Source organism: Ascaphus truei, chromosome 3, assembly GCF_040206685.1.
Source record: "Ascaphus truei isolate aAscTru1 chromosome 3, aAscTru1.hap1, whole genome shotgun sequence".
NCBI classification, from domain to species: domain Eukaryota; kingdom Metazoa; phylum Chordata; class Amphibia; order Anura; family Ascaphidae; genus Ascaphus; species Ascaphus truei.
In genome coordinates this window covers 256,839,409-256,862,131 of record NC_134485.1, presented here as the reverse complement: position 1 = coordinate 256,862,131, position 22,723 = coordinate 256,839,409, and the positions used below count along the sequence as shown (strand labels likewise).

The window sequence follows — 22,723 nt, the reverse complement described above, 5'->3', positions numbered from 1 at the left end:
TCGCAGCCAGTATTTCAGGAAAACCAAGCTGGCAATTTTTTTCTTATTTTAACATAGGATTGAAGCAGTGCGTCTTCAAAGCTGAACCCTATTAATTTCAGCTCTGGTGACCCCTGCACCCCTAGATACTTGCCTCTGTAGAGGGAGCCGGTAACCAGTCCGCTCAGCTAGCAGAAATCACGTAATAGCCGCTTTTCAAAGCTGCCGCCCCCTGCAGGTGAATAGGAAGCCATGACGTCATCCGGTGTGGCTTCCTATTGACCCACATGGCATGGCAGCTTTGAAAAGCAGAGAGATAGGGCCCTACCCCCATGGAGGTAAGTATCTCTGGAATCAGGGAGGCCCCGGGGCTGAAATAAATGGGGTTCAGCTCTGGAGAACCCCTGCTTCAGTCCTACAGTATGTTAAAAAAAAATTGCGAAAGAAATCGCCCACTTGGATTGTTTCTTTAAACTATTTTGTGTACAGATATAGCATAAATTACTGGCACATTTGTCTTGCTGATAAAGTATGCGCCCCCAATTATTTTCCGGCTGCTCGCAGCTGACCTGGGAATGTGTTGTGGCCGGGAAAATTGAGTTTTCGCATTGGTTGCAATACTCCGCAGAAACGATAGTCGGCACCTTTGGCCGTTCAAAATCTGAATGCAATGTAACCCATCCCTTATTTCCGTTCATTTCGTACGATGCAATATAATAAGATATGAAATGGTATTTAAATGGAGCCCACCACTTATTCCCCTAGAAACTTCAGATGACTAAAAAGTATTTAAAATATGAAATATTGTTTTCGATTACTGTAAATGACTATGAAAAATAGAAAAGCAAAGAAATTTGTATTCTAACAAATATAAATCTTCTTCAAACAGCATCTTCTTCGGGCTGGCTAGCTCTTGAACATTTTCACTTGTAAAAAGAATATGTTGTACATAAATAATCGAGAAAAAATACAGCAGTATATATATATATATCGGTGCCCACTACAATTACAATATAAAAAAACCTCAACAGTATTAAAAAGGTTGAAAATTATAATAGTTTTTAGACTTCAATTGCCATCTTCTTCTGGTTGTCGATTTTACGGCTTGAACTCTTTAAAATAAATATGAAATTATTTACTGTACCCTATTAAAAAATAAATGTTTAAATTACAGTATGCGCATGCGTGGTCTATGGAACGCATATGCGGGTCATTTGGAAATGACAGTTCTGTATGTAAACTTGTGTAAATGTATATTTACCTTGATTAGACAACTTGAAAATTAGGTGGCACTGACCCATTATTGATAAAGGGGGTGTGCTGTACGTAGATGTTCGAGATGATCATGTAGATGGGATGTAGGTTTATCTAGTTTTCAGAGTTGATTGGTCCACACTGGTAATGGTATTGGGGCAGGCACCCAGGTTAGAGCGGGTTGGAGGGACCGGTTCCGTAAGGTCTATTATTCAATCTCTTAGTCCCAACAAATCTTTCTTCTTCAAAAGTTGCCATGATCAAACATACCCATCCATGATGCGTGCAGTTCCCAGGACCCGCACCTCTTGCCAGGACGCAAAGGTGTTCTAATAAAGCAATCAGTAATGCTTATGTTTTGTCTCATATAATTCCTCCACCCTTCTTGGCTTGGTGTTTCTTTGCAGAATTCATACTGGTCAACGATATATTCATAGATCCCAGATAGAGTTGCACTCTTACCTGTCCTGGCTTGAATGGTGCAATATATCATATAGGCATAACTGCAACCCGGTCTTGGGTGACAAGGAGTAAGCTCCATATCCCATGCCATGCACAGCACAAAAGTTACACTATGACACAGATTCCGTAAAAGCAATGTTTTTTAACAGTGTGACATTTCAACAGTAGATATAAACAGTACAAGGTCATTAGACAGAGATGTACATTTGATCTTCACCTCAGACACTGCACTGTAGCATTCAGAGTATCACAGGCAAAGATATTCAGTGCGCCACCTGCCAGCCATGCACTGAACTGTAACAACAATAATTTGTCCGTGCGGGCTCAGGGCAGGCTCAGTGTGGGTGGTGCGCGGCAAGACTGCACCTTTTGGGGGCAGTTTAACATAAATCATGCTTTATCTGTAGTTATGTGATGGTTCTATGAACCTGTGGCTGACACTAACCTTGATCTGTGAGTACCTTTTATTTTGACGTGCTAATATGTGACACTTTCATCTCTGTAACTTAGCACACTGCTGCAGGAGACGAGGGAGGCGGACAATCCCTGTCTTCTCCTGGAAGCTGTTTGGAGGACTTCAGGGCAACCCCATTTATTGAATGCAATGGCGCTCGTGGGACCTGCCACTACTTTGCAAACAAGTACAGCTTCTGGCTTACTACTATCGACCAGTCCTTCCAGAGCTCCCCATCTGCAGACACACTGAAAGCCGGGCTGATCCGAACTCATATCAGCCGATGCCAAGTCTGTATGAAGAATTTGTAAAAGCTAACAAAACAAAGAAAGTTTTCTGTCTTTTTATAAAAAAAAAAAACAACCACTAAACAATTCATATTGGTGCTCATTTTTAACTTATTACCTCACAAAGAAAAAGTGGATTTGAAATGTATTTAAAAATATTCTGTCTGACATGCATCCATCAGTTATTTTTACCCACAATGAGCTTTAGGAATGACTTGACGAGCGGGATGAAATAGCCATTAATAGTAATAGAGTTTACGAATGCTTTAAAGGGAATCTTCAGTCAAAATACAGCAATTTGCAAATCCACATCTCAAAAATGAGAACCAAGAAAATAGGGTCAGTGATTACAATTTGCCTAAAATATTATCCAAATTAAAATGTACACTAGGCCATTATGTTCATTTTGCCAGAAAAAAAAAATCAATCAACTTGTACATATCCTCCACGTCACCAAACCCTGCTCCTTACCCTCCCATTATCACATCACACAGCACAGCATTAAAACTAAAAGCCCCCGGGCCAAATGCAGCTTCCGATGTGGCCCTTGGACTCTGGTCCATATTAGTTGCTTAGTCCACTAAATGCAATTTTTCACATACAAACTCACTGGTAAGTTAGGGTCATACAAATATATATGGTCCCGATTTTATAAATGATTGCAAAATTTTGCAATATAACTTTCAAAAGTCTTTAAATGTACCCAAAATGACATTACAATGTGCTCGTGCCCTGCGACTTCTAAATGTTGTGTGCCCTGTCCCCTTTGTGGAGCTAGTTGAAGAGCCCTGTCATACAGGGTTAAACCGTAGACCAGGATCCTGGGTCATGGCATAAAAATGAGCATACTCAACATATCACTTTTTAGATTCTTATCATTTTAAACACTGTCTCTGTGGAGTTTTCACTGATACATTGCACACTTTGTGAAGCTGTAATTATTGCGTCTGATTTTCAACCATTACTAGATTAAATCAGACTGAACCAGATGATTCCAGAACAATGATATAACGGTCTTGGAGTAGGTTTCTGAGTCTATACTTAATAACTTAAGACTCTATAGCATTAATCGGCAACAGGTGGCCTTTTGGGGCTTTACTTGCGGGCCCCCAACGCTAGCCACCACAGCAGCCTGCTCTCCCTCTATCTTCAGTGCAGAGGCATTGTAGCTTCTGGCCCCTCCAAGCTTCCTAATGACAATGCTAATCACTACTTCCCAGTGTAGGAGAGGAATGGGACAGTATTCATCAGCACGCCGGGATTAAGACGCTGACTGGGCGAGGTGGAAAGAAGCACCTATCCATGGCTGCAACATCCCTTCTACCTATACTGTACACTAAGTAATGTGCTGCCCTTTTCAGGGATTAAGAGCCTCACATGCAGCCCTTATGGTAGATCATGTTGCCTACCACTGCTCTACAGTGTAAGCTGTATAATGCAGTAGTACAAACTGTAGTGCAGGGGTTCCCAGCCTTTTTTACATTGTGAACTCCCTGCTAGAAAATATTTGTTCCGCGAACCCCTAATTCATAGATCTTATTGCCTACTCATCAGACTATTGCTAACAAAACAGTTTGACCAAGCCCAGGCAGTATAGAGGCCTGAGCTTGTGGGGACACACACTTAATAAAGCCCCAAACTGCATCTCTGTGTGTGCAGACAGCATGGGTGGCATAGCTGTCAATCTCTGTGGGAGCTTCCAAAGTCTCACCCCGCAATGTCTTGCCACTGTGGAGACAAAGCATTGTGGGAAGCGACTTTGGAAGCTTCTGCTGTAATTGAACGCTATACCACCCACACTAAAGGCGCTGTTTGGGCCTTACCAAGTGTGCAGAAAGACACACAAACACACAAACACACACGCTCAGGAACCCACTATACTGCCTGGGATCTGCCATTACAGAGTTTTTGGTGAACCCCCTGTTGGAAAGCACTGTTGCAGGGGACATCCTAGTTTTAAAATGGATAGATAGCTCAAAAGTAACACACTGTGCTCATTTGCATGTCACTAGTCAGAATCAGTGGCAGAAATCTGTACGACATAATTGGGTGAGTGAAGCAAGTGACCTGTGAAAGGACAAATGCCTTCGTGAGTTTATTATATTTGCTGTATTGAATGGTAAGATGGTTTTGTCACTTTTTTTTTTTTTTAACCCAGCATTTTTTTTTTCTATCTGGCATGAAAATTATGTAACCCTAATTTCATTTTTTATTTGATTTTAATCGTCAATAGGTTCATAAATATATAAAATAAAATGAAAGCTATCACAGGGACAAAGCACAGAGATGCTCACATCTCTAGTTCTGGTGATGCAAAACTGAACATGGCCACAAGAGGGCGCTTCAAGTGTATACATTAGAGATCACTTATTTCTTGTATGATACTAATAAAATGTTTTACCTACGTATGATATTTTAAAGATTTGCTTGTTCAGCCGACTCTAACCAAAAATAGCATTTGTCATCCAGCATTTTTGTACATGCAATTTATATATTCTTTTTATCAGTTTTAGTTTGCTACCGTTATTGTATTTAATATACCATAAAGCATTAGTGTCACAACTGATCCTACAGGCATAACACTAACAATATTACACAGGGATAAGCAAATCTGTAATCATATGCTATGAAACGTTAAAAGGGTGCATTTATAATTAGCCCTTCTGTCAGAGAATTGCCAGTGGCACAATAGCAAAGATTTCTCCATAAAGTGCTGTGCATGATTTGTTTCTCCATGTACCGGGGCAGCCTCCATATATGTGCAATATTATGGACAGACAGTACAATATTATGTTAGTTTATGGTTCATTTAAAATATCTCCACTAAAACCAATAATCATTTTGCATTGAGCGTCATCCTGCATCACAAAAGGCCTTTAAAAGACCCTACAGTAAAAAGGATCAAATGCAAACATCATAAAAAGTAGTTGCATAAATGAGTTGTAATTTATATACCAACAGTGAAGAGGAGTGTGAATATATTGTTGTTTCCTTACCATGTTGTTTACTGTACACTTTATGTACTATCCAGTGTTTGGATCACAATATCATAGAGTAAAACATGTTAAGTAAATGATGGAAGGGACTACTTAATAGGGCGAATAATACATCAATACTGTGTTCAGGACAATGGACTGAAATAAGCTATGCTAATTTGGCCCCAAATTGGTTTAGGGTGCTCTGATCTACTTGAAATGCATTAATTAAGCACACTCTGTGTAATCAGTATGACTCACTGATTAGTACCCATTATATACTGTACATGACGCATTTGTATCGTGAGCATAAAATAATTATCTTCCCCAAGTAATTTGATTCTATCCATGTCAGTGTTCTGGAAGAAGATACCTGTGAGGTTCTAAAACTCTACACACCGTTACATTTATAAATAACTCACTTGTTGGCTTATTAAGCATTCACACCCTACAACATATCTACAACATCAGTGTTCTGCAAAACACGAATGCTCTGTCCAGCACCGGTTAACATTCTGAAATCTTAATATTTTTTTTAGTAACCTTTTTATGCAACAAATTATCATTATTTCCTCGTTACCACCTTGTAAGATGCTACAGCAACATCAACTCGAATTACTTACAACACAATGTTATTATAACCATGTAAGCCGTTATCTCCATTCTCATGCTTTTTGAGGATATCAAGTTTTCTATATTTGCTGTAATTATCATGAATAAAAGTGCGCTCTTTATTTTATCACCAATGTTTCACTGCCATTTTTTATTATTTTATGTTTTTATAGAATCAGTATGTGAGGATAGTTGAAGGCATGCATTCACATTTACAATCTGGTGTAGTGACAGGGAACACCCGGAATGTGTGCATGGTATGAAAGGCATGTCTAAATAGAATGTGTCTCAAATGTGTGGTCAGTTCTCATCTGTGTGTCATTACCCAGAATCCCTGGCTGCAGTGGAAGCATTGTTTGCCAAGAGATAATGGTTAAAGACAGGGTTGCAGACCTGTCTGAAACATATGAATGTGCTCACAAATGGTATTTTCATTTTTCGGTTTTAAAGAACTCTAATACAAGCAATGAGTGGGTCTTATTGACATTTGCTACAATGGCCCACGGTGCCCTAAAGCTTATCACCACTTCGTAAATATGGACCAATTTATCTTGAGCACAAACAAATTGGCCCAACCCTTAGGCCGTATCCACGGTGAGCTCAACGGTGCAATCAAAATGCTGTGCCTCTATGAGGCAGGCCATAGAGAGCGCGACCGCGATATTCCAGTACACAAATGTTTGACGCGCGACAGCCAGGTCATGTGAGCGGTTAGCCCAATGACGGTAAACCAGCTCTGTGACTTCACGGTTACGCCTCCCCCTCCCTTCTACCTAGAGGACACAAACCGCTCCAGCTACAGGCGCGTGATGCCGCGCGCGCTCACCACGGACACCGCCTTATAAGTATTTTCTTAGTTGCAGACATATCTTAAAATATGATGTCAATGGGTAAGTAGTCCAATGACCATTGCACCAAGCTAATATTTTCCAAGTCATTTTAAAAGCCATTATAAATCAGAGAGCACGTGCACAAAGTTTCAGAATCATCTCCCACCATTGAAGACATGAACTGCTTTCTATGTTTCACAACTTCTCCTTTTTTGATGTACTGTAAGCATCTGCTTTTCCTTTCTTGCAGATAAAAGCTTATCTTGCTAGTCTGAGTTCATGCTCTGTGGTCAGTTTCTTATCCTGCGTCACATTAGTGGAGCTTAACCACCTTACTGCCAGAGTGGTCACAATAAAAAGCTTTGTGTTCCAGGCCCTCCCAGCATTGAAGGGATTTAAAATAGCAAAAACATGTAAAATTGTATATATTGTAGTTTTAAAATAAATCAGTTCTGTAGTTTTAGATTAGTGACTTTTTGAGTGCGTGGGGTTTATTCAACTCTTAATGCCATTTTTAATGCGTTTTGGTTTTAACCCTCTTCCAAGCAGGGCAAGATATTTGTAACAATTTCCTGTTTGTGATAATTTGTTGCAAATGTTCCCAGCAGTTTGAGCTGTAAACTGTAACAATAAATAATGTTACCCACAGTAATATAAGAATACATTGTAGCTGCCGAGTTACCCTGACTGAAGCAGCCATTATGTTAGACACACAATCAGGAATAAAACCGGTCTAAAGTAAATTGACAGGAGCACCAAACGATTACCATTTTACCCAAGAATGTAGAATTATACATTGTCGCATGCTTTACATATAAAAGAGGGGTTAAAAAAAAAAGTTTAGTACTTGTGGTTGGGGAAAAAAAATATTTGGATTGCGTTTTGCCGTTTCTCATGATATAGTAACCCAATGCGTTACAGTAGAAAAACTCCCTAATCCTTTAATGGCAAAATGTCAGAACAAGTCAATAATGCATATAAATAGGGGGCACGTGCTTCCCCTCCAGTGTACTAGTAAATACACTACAAAATAGAAGAGCACACAAAGCACAACTACCTGCTGTGGTACCATTTATTCAACAATAGTTAAAGTAATCAATAGATTCACAAAAAGCACATAAGGAAACCATGTTCTTGGGTCTCCTGTGCTGGCTGCAGATGGTGGTGTCCAATCATTCCCTCTCAGCCACTGGTGTGGCGCAGGCGCAGAAGCCGGAAACATTACACTATATGATGGATATATTGGTGCATTAAAAAAGGTATCACAGCTTACAAAGTATCCTAATCTTTCTGGGACCAATTTAGCCACTAGTGTCCCTACCTATAGGAAGAATGGGCTTCTCATAGCATGACCTGCTATTGGCGAGACAGCCTGGAAAAATGTATATCAATATCCATTTATCAGAAGGTTTTATTACCTTGATATCGCTATCAATTTGGAATATTACCCAATTCTAGACACTTCCTTGTTCTAAAATATGGCCCTATAGATGTTTTCAGACCAGATACAGTTGATTAATATTCTTGAGTTTCCAGAAATTTACAAGCAGGTGTTTTGATTAATTTTTTTCATGCAAGGAAAACTATAAACGGTTTTCTGTGCTACCGTGGTTACAACACACCGAGCACAAAAACATAAGAGATATATTCTATAGCATGTATATCTTTAATGTAAGGATTGTTCATTGGTACAGCAAAAAAAAAAAAATCAGTAAAAAAAAAAAAAAAAAAGACTAACAAATAAATGTTTATTATTATTCAACGTATAATGTACCATAGAAACAAAATTACAAGTATCATTAGTATGAAATAACAGACAAAAACAGATTTGCCTGGCTCCCACTGTGCTAGAAAAAGAGCAGTAGACCCAGAATTAGGAAAATCATTGGAATTAAGACTTAGAGAAGTAGTTCAAGTTATTATCACTAAAAAGTGCACGAAGTACCCCAGAACAAGAACAAAAATATGTTTTCTTAAAAAAAAAAAAAAAACGATCACCAGTGACCTGTCTTCTAAATACTGTCTTCTATATACTGTAACTAATTGGGTGCGGTTATAAAGGACGTTTGTGTGTGCCTTACTTAAAAAGCACATTTGAATTTGACAGGAGATGGTGTTAGGTTTGCGTGTGAAGAGGCCACTGAGACAGGTCGATTAGGTGCGTGCTATTTAAAATGCTTTGTAGTACACATTACTGAAATGTAACCACTTTACTGCAAAAAGGTGCAGCAGCAAAAATGGTGTTGCTCATTCGTCTGTCAGTGAAGGAGTTTAATGAAGAAATTATTATCTTTTTGACCTTAGAAGCCATTACAGTGAACACCTCTTCACGGGTTTGAGCAAGCAGTATAACTACTGCATTGTAACACCTATTGCATCTCACCCCCTCCATGGTTAGTGGTGAGATGAGATTGGAAGTTTTCCAACGTGGTCACAACTAATGGTCACTGTAGACTACATGGTTGAACCAGTACGGAGCATTCAATGGGCAGAATGATGCCAGCTTCGATCATCAACCTTAATACCACCCCAGTCCCTGCTGACTTCTTCACCGGTTTAAGGTGAAAACAAAAACCTGATTATTAACAGCAGCCATTCTTCGCCCGCTTCCCTTGATTGCCATGTGCAAGGTTTACAATGTCCTGTGGTCCATTGGCTCTCTTAACAATCAATGGAACAACCATGTCAAAAACACCTTCAAAAAGCAGGTCCACGTTGTATCCGGTCTTTGCGCTGGTTTCGAAACACATCTTCTCTGCAGCAGGGACATCCTTTTCATCCAACATCTTATATTTTATTATCCTCTTATAGAGGGCAACTGCATCTTCAGTATGAGCCTGTTTGCGGACCTTACTGGAAGTGCTGGCGCTTCGAGGCCTTTCCTCATCTATTTCACTCACTAAAGCAGAGTCATCTGTGAGGTCGACTTTGTTACCCACAATGGCAAAGATACAGTCATCGCTGGCAGTGTCTGTCAGGGCTAGGAACCTGTCCTCAAGCTCCATCAGGCTCTGAATGTTGCCAACATCGTACGTCAGGATAACCGCAGCAGCTCCCCTGCAGTACATGGAGCCCAGGCCATGAAACTGTTCCCGTCCTGAAAGAGAAAGAGAGAGAGAGAGGTTGCAATATGATTACAGGGAACAGCAAGACACGGAATATGACATTACTTACAAATGTGACTTTAATTTCTTAAAGTGGCAATACGGTTATGGTGGTTACATAAAGTGGCAAAATCCCTTCACTAGACAAAAAAGCACTTACAGTCTATCCATATCAATTCAGCCACCGTAATCAGTCTCACAAACACCATTTACTAAGCAGTGTTATTCCTCAAGACCCCTGCCACCGCCAGAAGACACCTTACTGTTTTTTCAAAGGGAAGGGTACAGGTACCTTCTTGCACAAGGGTGGAACAGCCCTTCTTAGTAAATATGGTCCTGTGTGCTTTTTCTTTTTGAAGAGCATGGATATAACAGCAAACAGTATGATAGCTGGCAGCTGCTGTGACCATTTTAAGGACTCCTTAATAAAAATAGCCGTGATAATTTTAGCTCTGCAATCAGAGCAGCATTGCGCTCTCGTTTAGTGATGACACCCTCCTAGTCACTAATTAAAGCAGATTCAGTGTCATTTCATGATTGGTGTTTCTTTGGTTTTTGGCGTTAACCAAATTTAAAGCCATTAAGAACAATTATGAAATAAATATTAGAAATTGGTGCATGAAAGCTCACACTTTAGTGCAACTCCCATGTGTTCGCTAAACAGGATTGGATTTAAAGCAGCAATCCTTTCATTTTTTTTTTAATTATAGGATTAATGCAGGGGGTCTCCGGAGCTGAATGTTAATTTCAGATCCGGGGACCCCCTGCTTCCCGAGATAGTTACCTCCATAGGGGGTGCCGGTGTATCTGCAGTTTTAAATGTCCCGGTCACGCAGGCCACAAGGAAACCACCACGGCTTCCAATTAGCCCGTTACACATGGGACATTTAAATGCCTCCATTTTGATAGCCCCACGGAGTCCCATCAGAGCTGCCGTCTACACAGAAAAACCGGCGCCCTCTACTGGAGGTAAGCATCTCAGGAAGCAGGGGGTCCCGGAGCTGACGTGAACACTGTTCAGCTCCAGAGACGCCCTGCTTCAATTCTAGAACAAAAAAAAGGAAAGTAGGACTGTCGCTTTAAATGCAGGGTTACAATTGGAATCTAAACAGTTAGAAGCCACAGGAGAACAGAACACGAGATATGTGAATTCCTTTAGTACTAAACAGTCTATTAAAGGTGCAGTCCCTTCTTGGACCAACGTGTTAATGGCAGTGAGATGTTTTTACGGGGGATTTTTTTTAAATATCTTTTTATCAAGTAAAAGATATACATAAAACTCACAACATATATGTCACCAGCATAGTACAGGCATACCCCGCTTTAAGGACACTCACTTTAAGTACACTCGCGAATAAGTACATATCGCCCAATAGTCAAACAGCAGCTCACGCATGCGCCTGTCAGCACGTCCTGAACAGCAAAGTTGAACTCTCTACCTGCACCAAAGCTGTGCACAAGCGGGGAGACTACAGAGCCTGTTACACATGCGTTATTTACATCAGTTATGCACGTATATGATGATTGGTGTACAGTACATGCATCGATAAGTGGGAAAAAGGTAGTGCTTCACTTTAAGTACATTTTCACTTTACATACATGCTCCGGTCCCATTGCGTACGTTAATGCGGGGTATGCCTGTACTGTATATTACAATCGCATTATTATCCAAATATTCATATAGTTCCTTTTGACATCTACAAAGTAATTGCTGTGTGCTATTTTAATGTGGTTAAATTATCTTTTCGTCTTCCTCTATTTTCTATTTTAACATGTTTAACCAGCTAAAATGTTACATTGTGACTATACAGTTAAAAGCAGGAGGGGTAAGGCAGTGGGAGGTTTAAGGGGTTGCAGCACAGAAGTGATTGATGCCTCATCAGAATCCGACACCTAGAATGATTTTAAATATACCATTTTTTACGTTTAGTATAGTATGTGTCCATTGTGAGCCGAGATTTGGGAGACATTTTGATTTCCTCAGGCAAACATCTGAACACAAAGCTCCCTCCCTCAGCTCTGTGTGTTGACTCTGAGGTCTGGGATGGATAAGGGAAAAGAAAAGCACTTGATTGATAAAACCCTCAGCTGTTCAGAGGTCCTCTAAAAAAAGCAATTTGTAATTACATTTCCAAAGAAATGTAAGCAGCAAAATATTTGCTTTTGGCACGGTTAGATTCGTTTAAGCAAGCCGATCAGATTGGTACATGGTTTACGAAAGGTTGTTCTATCTGGGATTGCACCTTAAAATCTTTTGGGCATGTGTTATTTCAAGAAAACCTAGCAAGGCTGAAGAAAAGTCTAAACAAGTTACAGTGTGTAGATACGCAGGCCTGAAGGCAATTTTTTCCTTCAAAGCTATGTACAGTATGAGTAACCCAAACACGGACACTTTGTAATATGACGCTCATTAAACACTTTTCCAGTGTCTGGCCAAAACTTTAAGCAAGCTCAGCGAGGCGAAAGGACACTGTTTTCTCCTAGTACGTAGTAAGTAGGATTACAGACTTCGACATTTCATTTTTTCATCCTTAGGAAATACTCTATTGAGAAATCTTTTCTGTAGGGAAATACTGAAGCAAAATAATATTTCTGGAGTCTCTTCAATCATTTCCCTTTAGTAAAATATTTTTCCACACTTCGATATTAGCCAAAATATAAAGGAGGCAGATCACATTTTACATACACTTATGTAGCCTTATATCCTCTTGGCTACTAATCGACCCTGCCTAACACAAACCCTGGTACCAGTGCAGGCAGTGTTAGGGGTAATCCGGGTTTTCCCCTGCAGTAAGCAGCTCCCTTGAGTGACAGGGGGGGGTGTTCTGCCCAATCAGGGGCTCAAACCTAAGACCTTCCCCTTGGGTACAAAAGTAGCAGCAGAGCCTACATTTAGTGGTTCTCTCCAGAGTAGTTCTCTGAGTTGGAAGCGTGGAGACAGGGCTCTGGTCACCTTCCTTCCCCTCCTGCAAGGGAGTGGGTCAACTAGCCCTTATTCCACCAGGGAATAAGGGAGCCGAGGATAGACCCTTGGAGCCTCAAGCTCCCTGGGTTGAGTCCAGGGACCATCCTACGAAGTGTACCGGTTGTATGCTGTATTCTGTTGGAAGAATAAAAGAGCTGTTACTGTTTTATATACTCCTGCCTGAGAGTGCAGTTATTCAGGGGGAGTACCAGAGAGCTTTCCTGCAGGGACTACACCCGGTTCTGCTGGGGCCTGCTGGGAATGGAGGCGCTGCACCGAGTGAAGAACTAAGTGAGAAGCCTAAAGCCTGTCTTGTCTTCCCTACTAACCCCGGCGGAAACTCAGTATCCTGTGAGCCTAGCAGGGGAGCAGCACAACAACACCATGTAATAGTCAAATATCCCAGAGCGTGGGGGAAAACCTGTTACACTTACAATTCATGATATGCTTGAAAGACAGTCCAGAAAATGTAAGGCTAGTGTTAACCATTAAACCGAGTGCTGCCAAGTGAAATTGCACATTGCAGATAAGTGGTAGTAATGATTACATTTGAGTTTGTGTGTATATTATATACATTATGTTTTGGGCCGAATATTTGGGAGATGAGGAGTTAATTCAGTTTTTAGGCCATAAACCTTAAGTAAATGTTGTACAGTAGTTAAGAAACTGCCATTCTAGCCCCACCCTCCTTCCAGAAAGGACCCACTGTCATCCAGGGTCAAGGATACCTCCCAGGTAACCATGGTGATCCATTATGTCTCCATGGCCTATAAATTTTGGGGGTAGGGCTTAAGGCCTTGGACCCCAGGAGGATCCCTCATACCAACAGGGAGGAAGGTGTGGGGTCTCACTAGTTTAAATGTTCTGTGTAACCTATGAAATAAGAGTATGGAGTCCCCTTTTATTGTTTTCTTAGATCAGACGTTTGCCCCTTAATGGGAGGCCCACTGATAGGGAATAGTATAGGAGGATGAAAAGCCTTGTGGACCTGCAGGGACCCACTGTATTGGATCTATAAAGCATTCTGTATGAAAACCTGTTCTGTTCGGCATAAATAAAGCACTGCCAAGTTATTGTTTGTATAAAAGTCTCTGGCGCCCTTTTTCCACCATCAAGATCTACCTGAAAGCTTACAAACCCAGACAGCCGGACAGCTGCCCTGAGATCCAGGTAACAAGAGAGTCCAGTGCACAACACATGCACTTATATACACACACACACCCACCCAACACACACACACACACACACACACACACACACACACACACACACACACACACACACACACACACACACACACACACACACACACACACACACTTCCCTCCTTTTGAGTCGGATAAGGCTGTGCTTATAGCGCCGGCAACAGCGACGCCGTATCAAAACAAATGTATTGCCGCCGTCGCGTGCGCTTATAGCAAAGACGGCACGACCGCTTGGTCGCGATCGCTGGAAGTCATCTCAATTAGATTTTTCCAGTGACCGCAGCCGGACGTCGCGTCGCCGTAACTGTAAGCGGAGGGGGGGGTCACATATATAGGAAAGAGAAGCGGACACTGTTTGGGGGAAGTTGTGTCACTGCTTACTAAGGGGGTTTAACAGCAGACAAAAATAAATTGCCAGAAACCTAAAATGTCTAGTTATAAACCCATTACGTACCACCAACAGGTAATATTAAGAAGTAATCTGACACCAGAATTTATTTATTTTGGAAGCGACGACCAAGTTCCTAGATAGGATCGATGTTTCGATGTTTCGATCCGGTCTGAATAAATACTTTTTTTTTCTTCATTAAGACCATTGGAGTGCCTGGATACAGCTAGTCCTCGTTATCCAACGTTTCACTTAGCAACGAATGGCATATCCAACGCTTTACAATGCAACCCTATGGGCTGTTTTTCGACACCGTAAAGCGTTATCCAACGCTCACCGCCACTGATTAACATGGGACTCACTTTACAACGGTTTCACTATCCAACACTACTTCCAGCACGGATTCCGTTGGATAACCGAGGACCGCCCGTACTTGTTTCCTTGCTATAAGCAGGTTTCCTCCATGGCTACTTGATCTTGTGTACACACATTCATTTATTTGCCAAGCCATGTAAGTGCCAGCATTAATGTAAATATCCAGCGAGTCATATAGGGAGGGCACTTTAAAGAGCAACAAACTGTGGAATCAACTTAACTCTAACAAAGGAAATTTAGATACAAAAAACTATTCTGAATTATTGAAGCATCTCAAAATTAGAATGACATGCCAGCTGTTGTCTGTTTGAATCCTATTTATTCAACACCTCTGTAATTACTGCCATTTTTGTATTTATTGCTTCCACTCTCTTTAAATGTCAGAATATTCTCACACACAACTTGGGTAACCGCTACTCTTCTTGACCTTGTATGTACAGTATGCATCATTTTATTTATATAGTGTGAAATAATGTACGCAGCAGTTTTCAACAACATTAGAATAAGAGGTACATCATTACAACCATTGGGAATAAGTGCAACAGGTGAATGACAACATAAGACTAAAGAAGACCCTGCCCCAAAGAGCTTACAATCTACATGTTATGTGGGGAGGCTTACCAACACCTCCCAACACAGGAGTAAAAAGTGCATTATTAGAACTGCATCTGGAGTTTGCAGCAGAGGCACAAGACATGTAATGACCTTCTGCAGTCTGGCTTCTAAGGCTGAGTCCCCGCTGGCGCTGAGCTCGCTATGCGCTTGGCGCGTTTACCTTCTGCAATGTTGATCATGACATCCCTTCTCCCGTTGTCCTCGCGCGCTCATGCGCGTGCACACACGCTCTCCCAAGCGTTGTGCTTCGGGAGACAAGGGAGAGATATGAGAGCCGGGTCACATGACCCTGCTCTGACCAATGGGAAGAGGGGTGTGTTTTACTGTCACACACACACACACACACACACACACACACACACAACACATGACATGACATTTTTAGCCGAGAGGGAGCAGAGAGAAGTGGAAAGGGGGGGGGGGTGGCAAATGGGCTGCTGGGGTGGGTGGCAAACGGACTACTACTGCTGGGGTGGGGGGAGGGATAATGGACTACTGCTGGTGGGGGGGGGCAAACGGAGTGGTGTGGAGGGGGGGCAAACGGAGTGGTGTGGTGGGGGGGCAAATGGAGTGGTGTGGTGGGGGGAGAAGGGAGAGAGAGGGGGAGAAGGGAGAGAGGGGGAGAAGGAGGGGACAGAGGGGGGAGAAGGGAAAGAGAGAGAGAGGGCGGAAAAGGGAGAGAGAGGGGGAGAAGGGAGAGAGAGGGGAGAAAGGGGAGAGAGGGGGAGAAAAAGGAAGGGGGGGAGAGAGGGGGAGAGAAAGCAAGGGGGGAGAGAGAGAGAGGGGGAGAAGGGAGAGAGAGGGGGAGAAAAGCAAGGGGGAGAGAGAGGGGGAGAAAAGCAAGGGGGGAGAGAGAGAGGGGGAGAGAAAGCAAGGGGGAGAGAGAGGGGGGGAGAAGGGAGAGAGAGGGAGAGAAAGCAAGGGGGGAGAGAGAGAGGGGGAGAAAAGCAAGGGGGAGAGAGAGGGGGAAGGGGGGAGAGAGAGGGGGAAGGGTGGAGAGAGAAGGGGAAGGGGGGGAGAGAGAAGGGGAAGGGGGGAGAGAGAAGGGGAAGGGGGGAGAGAGAGGGGGAAGGGGGGAGAGAGAAGGGGAAGGGGGGAGAGAGAGGGGGAAGGGGGGAGAGAGAGGGGGAAGGGGGGGAGAGAGAGGGGGAAGGGGGGAGAGAGAGGGGGACGGGGGGGAGAGAGAGGGGGGAGCGAGAGGGGGGAGAGAGAGGGGGAAGGGGGAGAGAGAGGGGGAAGGCGGAGAGAGAGAGGGGGAAGGCGGAGAGAGAGAGGTGGAAGGGGGGGAGAGAGAGGGGGAAGGGGGGAGAGAGAGGGGGAAGGGGGGAAGAGAGAGGGGGAAAGGGGAAGAGAGAGAGCGCAATGGGGGGGAGAGAGAGCGCAATGGGGGGGAGAGAGAGCGCAATGGGGGGGAGAGAGCGCAATGGAGAGGAGAGAGAGCGCAATGGGGGGGAGAGAGCGCAATGGGGGGGAGAGAGCGCAATGGAGAGGAGAGAGAGCGCAATGGGGGGGAGAGAGCACAATGGGGGGAGAGAGCACAATGGGGGGAGAGAGCACAATGGGGAGAGAGAGCACAATGGGGGGGAGAGAGAGCGCAATGGGGGGGAGAGAGAGCGCAATGGGGGGGAGAGAGAGCGCAATGGGGGGGGGAGAGAGCGCAATGGGGGGGGAGAGAGAGCGCAATGGGGGGAGAGAGAGCGCAATGGGGGGAGAGAGAGCGCAATGGGGGAGAGAGAGCGCAATGGGGGAGAGAGAGCGCAATGGGGGAGAGAGAGCGCAATGGGGGCGAGAGAGCGCAATGGGGGAGAGAGAGCGCAATGGGGGAGAGAGAGCGCAATGGGGGAGAGAGAGCACAATGGGGGAGAGAGAGCGCAATGGGGGAGAGAGAGCGCAATGGGGGAGAGAGAGCGCAATGGGGGGAGAGCGCAATGGGGGGGAGAGAGCGCAATGGGGGAGAGAGAGCGCAATGGGGGGGAGAGAGCGCAATGGGGGAGAGAGAGCGCAATGGGGGAGAGAGAGCGCAATGGGGGCGAGAGAGCGCAATGGGGGCGAGAGAGCGCAATGGGGGAGAGAGAGCACAAAGGGGGAGAGAGAGCACAATGGGGGAGAGAGAGCGCAATGGGGGAGAGAGAGCGCAATGGGGGAGAGAGAGCGCAATGGGGGGAGAGAGAGCGCAATGGGGGGGGAGAGAGAGCGCAATGGGGGGGAGAGAGCGCAATGGGGGGGAGAGAGAGCGCAATGGGGGGGAGAGAGAGCGCAATGGGGGGGAGAGAGAGCGCAATGGGGGGGAGAGAGAGCGCAATGGGGGGGAGAGAGAGCGCAATGGGGGGGGGGGAGAGAGCGCAATGGGGGGAGAGAGAGCGCAATGGGGGGGAGAGAGAGCGCAATGGGGGGAGAGAGAGCGCAATGGGGGGAGAGAGAGCGCAATGGGGGGGAGAGAGAGCGCAATGGGGGGGAGAGGGAGCGCAATGGGGGGGAGAGAGCGCAATGGGGGGGAGAGAGCGCAATGGGGGGGAGAGAGCGCAATGGGGGAGAGAGAGCGCAATGGGGGAGAGAGAGCGCAATGGGGAAGAGAGAGCGCAATGGGGGAGAGAGAGCGCAATGGGGGGGAGAGAGCGCAATGGGGGGGAGAGAGCACAATGGGGAGGGAGAGAGAGCGCAATGGGCGGGGGAGAGAGAGCGCAATGGGGGGGGAGAGCGCGCAATGGGGGGGAGAGAGAGTGCAATGGGGGGGAGAGAGACAGACACACACAGAAACACACTGCCCCAATACAGCCAATGATACGCCCCCTCGCGTAATAGCCACGCCCCCTGCTCCTGCTCTAAAAATGTTGCAGGACAGCGATCGCTCATGCTTGGAGATCTGGTGACATCACCGCTCTCTAAGCATGAGCGAGCTCAGCAGCAAACGGGGCCGCAGCCTAAGGCCTTGGACATGGTCAGCGCTTATGCGCTGACCCGTGCTGCTGCTCGGCACAGAGCCCCTGCAGCCGCAATGAGAGCGGCTTTAGCAGGGGCTCGCGCGCGCACGCACGCTTGGGGAAGCGTGTGTCTCACACAGTTTTCAAATTTGGCGCTCACCGGAGCGCAGGGCCGGTCACGTGAGCGGTTTGCCCAATGAGGGCGAACCAGCTCCGTGACGTCACTGGCCGGCCCCCGACACACCCACGGACGGCGCGCTGTGTAAGGCCAGGGAAAGCACCGCTTTCCCTGAGCCTCAGCGCGCCTCTGCACTGTTTTGGGCACTATGTCCCAGGCCTAAACCACACACACGCTACTGAAACAGCACCAACTAAAGTAGCCAAGAACCATCACATAGCAAAACCAGATGGTATATGTTCAAGCCTTTTCCTCCGGGACTTCTCAGCTTCTAACAATGTTGATCAATTTCTATTATTCCTTTATGCTCGTGGCATTCGTGGCAAGTTATTGTATGTTCTTGGTTATCCTCCTAATTTAACTCCCGCTGCGTCAGTGTCTGTTTTAACATTTCTTCTTTATCCTCTATTCCCCCGGTCTGTTGATCTAGTCTTGGGCCATTGCGAACAGGTGTCTGCCTTTTCGTGGCTCGCAAGCTTATGTAACCCTGCTTCCCCCCTTCCCCCAGACTCTACGGTGGTGTCTAGGGTGCATGAGGGCGGATTACATGCGGTGTGGTGCATACCTGTGAGGAACAGGAGGGCCTGAGCTTCCCGCGATGTAGTGGGGGAGCCAGGACCGGGCTTCTGGGGTGGTAGCCTCCATGATCTCTTAGTGGTGTAGCGCCTCCATCTTCTATACTCCCAGGAATATGGGACATGACCGGTATAGAAGAACCCCTTGGGTCCCAGGGTAGTACTTTCCAAGTCACACACAGTCTTTTATAATAACGAATCGTCTCTTTTATTGACAGAGCAGCAATATCCCAATGATAGTGGCTTCCAGCAGCCGCAACACAATAGCCAGGACGGGTTATTACGCCGCTCGCCTTCCACCCAGATAATTCCTCCTCTCCTTCCCTCCAAGTCCCTCCTCCGGCATGATGGTCTGGGCTAGGGCTTCAATACCCCATGGCCACCCCCGAGGTTATCCTCGAGGTGGGTCTTGGATTCTCCCCATCACCCCTGGCAGTGGGGTGAGGGCATTGGTCCACCAAGTCTATAATTCTATCAGCTCTACTAAAGGACGCTGAATCTTTCCGCTCCTCTCTCTCCTGCACTCTGCGCAGGGGAGATCGTGGTCTCCTCCAAATCCTCGGACCGATCCGCAGGATTCCTTGACTCATGGCATATTAACTGAACTGCATACTCCCGGCATAACTAACCGGCAACTCCAGACTCTCGATATCACTATCAACTCTAACTCTACTCACCGGAGTTGGCTGCTAAATATAGAGCTAGCCCCGCCCCTCGTGATGTCAGCAGAACCTCCCCTCTTGCTCACGCCTGCAGCAAAGTCCAGGCCTGCGTCTACCACTCAGGAGAGGGCTATGAAGGGGAAAAACCATGATGATTACTGGTGCCTGATCTTAACAGGACTTACCACAGCAGAAGGAAGATAGGTATAGCCTGTGCTGTTTACAGGGGGCTACACTTACAACGCTTTGGCCAAAGGGTTAAACTAAATGACCCTATTTCAAGAGAATATATAAGTATTTTACTGTGTATTTCTGTCATGTTGGATGTAGCATTGGGCTTCTCTGTCGTCTGTTGTATACATATGCCACGCTCAATAGCACTCCATTTTGACACATATACATATACATATATATATATATTTTGTGGGGGCTCAGGGGTTCCCAAAAAGAGCTTGCTGAGGTTCTGTGTTTTGTTAACCCTTTCTGTCTTGTCATAAAAATCCAGAAGTTGTCTCAGTCTTACTCAGGATTAGCAATATAGAAGTAAACAAAAAGATATTAATACTGTTTAATTAAAGCAGAGAAACAGTGCTCAGCGTTTCGGGGAATCCTCTTGGTCAGGCACACAGGGGATTCCCTGAAACATTGTGCAACGTTTATCTGTTTTAATAACTGCTGGATGTTTATGATAATAATGTGAGGAGGGATTCTCTCAATATCTGATATAGCACCGGACTACCACAGACGCCATTAACTGAGTGCCTCTACCACCGTGTGTAAAAACCCACCCTGTCTTCTCTCTTTCTAGCCTTCTGTTGGATAACATCATAAATACATTGGTCTGCAAGTATGAGCTGTATGCAGATGGCACTTGCATGTATACCTAGGAACCACACTTATCCCCATCGGGGCATTCCTGATACTGTTTGCCTAATATAGTCAACTCCCAAAAGGGAGAAAACCCAAGAGCTGAAGAGAATAATTACAGAACTTCAAAATGAAGTATGGTCAATAGCACAAAGAAGTAAACAAAGTAGATATAACAAGGAAGAAAAGCATTAACACTAAAGGGTTAAATCATTTTCAAATGGAGTGTCAGAAAACTTATAGCAACAGCCCAGGCTGATCGCCATTTTGTTTTTTGTTTTTAAGTCTATTCTGTAGATCCCATCCTGCCCTTTCCAATGCTGCTCTATTTTTCCAATCTGATGCTCACTGTTCACAAGATCTACTGTACACATTTGAAATATTAAGTGTCTGAGAGTTTAAAGTGGAGCTTTCCCTTGAACCCACTGCAGTCAAAGGTTACTGGGTCCCCGCAGATGCTAGAGATTATGAATATTATGATTAACACATTTAAAAAAATACAAATTGAGTAGCACATGCACAGGGAGCACAAACATTATACGAGTTAAACTCATGTTGGCTTCTGGAGGGGATTGCTGCTATAAAAATGAATGTGTGCAACAGGGAAACTATGCTATACACATTTCCATTTTGTATTTCCTTCTCAAGAGAAAGGAGGCGGTTATCTTTGATTTGTGTCAGACGTTGAAGAGCACAGCGATTCAGTGGAAATTGGTCATTCTGCTCTTCGCTTTACAGTAGAAAACATGATGTGAAAAGGAAAGAGGACAAACTTTTGCCGTCTCAGAAGAAGCAGAAGTCAAATGGATTAGCAATGAATTTCAGTCATCCCATGTCATAAATGACACCCAAAAAAATCAAAGATGTCTTAAATTATTTCTTCATCATTAAGTTTTAGATATCCTCTACATAGTCCCCAAAATTTACAAGTGCATTTTGTCAATATACATGTAACGGGTATTCCCTCAGGTCTGACCCACCCAATCTCACATTGGCCCCTGTGGTCTATCCAGCCCTCATTACATGTTCGTGTCCTGGTGGTACACCTGTAGACAACAGGGCTCCTGAGTCTCCCGCATGATGGTATTTGGGGATGTCACCCCAGACAGGCAGCTGAGGTAGTGGGTGCAATCCTACCTATATCATGTGCAGCGCCTCCACCTCATCAGGATCTATGTGTCCGCAGGGAGATGGTCCTGATGAGGAACTCCTTCTTGGTGGTGATGGCCCCTGGAGAGTGATTTCAGACTCACACCATGGGGTTCTTGTTGAACAAGTCATCTTTATTGCACAGAGGTGGTATGGGCCAGCTGCCCCTCACAGTAAGCCCGCTTCAGCCGCACATTTCTCCGTGCGCCCCTTTAAAAGGTACGCCCTCCCAATGGAGTGGGATCCCCTCTCCCTCGCAGGGAGATCACTCCTGTGCCAGGTCCCTGGACACAGTTGGCCTTCTTCCTTGATATAGAAACAGTGCCACTAGTTACTGCACTAGTGGGCACATTGATTCCACCTCAGAACTTGCTGCTCCGCACTTCACCTCGCAGGCATCAACACTAACTTTAGGCAGTGTGGTGCCTTATATACCTCAGGAAGCAGGGCACATCTCTGATGGTCACTAACTGTGGGACTCAGAGCATGCAGCCACTCCCATCCATACATAGGGCACCTCACCAGGGTGTGAGGGCAAACCTCCATGATTACTGCTGGCATTCCTGTAACTTACCAGGTTTTGCTGCCAGCAGGAGAGATGACTGCAGACCATTGTTATGCATGGCTACATACACATTAATCTTTTTTTGCTATTATCAAACGTAAGATATTTTACAAAGATTGTGACCTGATTTCAACATTCAGCGTACCCAAGTCCTGTCTATAAAATCACCCTAAATAAGCGGAGGATAAAAAGTTATAAAAGCATTTGAAGAGCAAATAATAAGAATAGCTAATTTATACATAAACACGTTATAATAGGTACACAGAAAAACTAAAGAAAATATACCAGCTCCAAGTGTATT

At 44.8% G+C, this 22,723-nt stretch overlaps 2 protein-coding genes across 2 annotated transcripts in view; one reads left to right on the top strand and one right to left on the bottom strand.

Moving 5' to 3' along the window:
• The window catches only part of COL4A2 (collagen type IV alpha 2 chain), a 237,402-nt gene extending 231,249 nt beyond the window's left edge, over positions 1-6,153 (top strand). The window contains exon 48 of the mRNA XM_075590709.1: positions 2,206-6,153. Coding sequence (XP_075446824.1) covers positions 2,206-2,460 — 255 coding nt within the window. The 3' untranslated portion in view covers positions 2,461-6,153. The remainder of the gene's footprint in view (positions 1-2,205) is intronic.
• Positions 2,866-22,723, bottom strand: part of RAB20 (RAB20, member RAS oncogene family) — a 57,372-nt gene continuing 37,514 nt past the window's right edge. Inside the window, exon 2 of the mRNA XM_075590711.1 lies at positions 2,866-9,950. Within this exon, the coding sequence (XP_075446826.1) occupies positions 9,436-9,950 (515 nt within the window). The 3' untranslated portion in view covers positions 2,866-9,435. The remainder of the gene's footprint in view (positions 9,951-22,723) is intronic.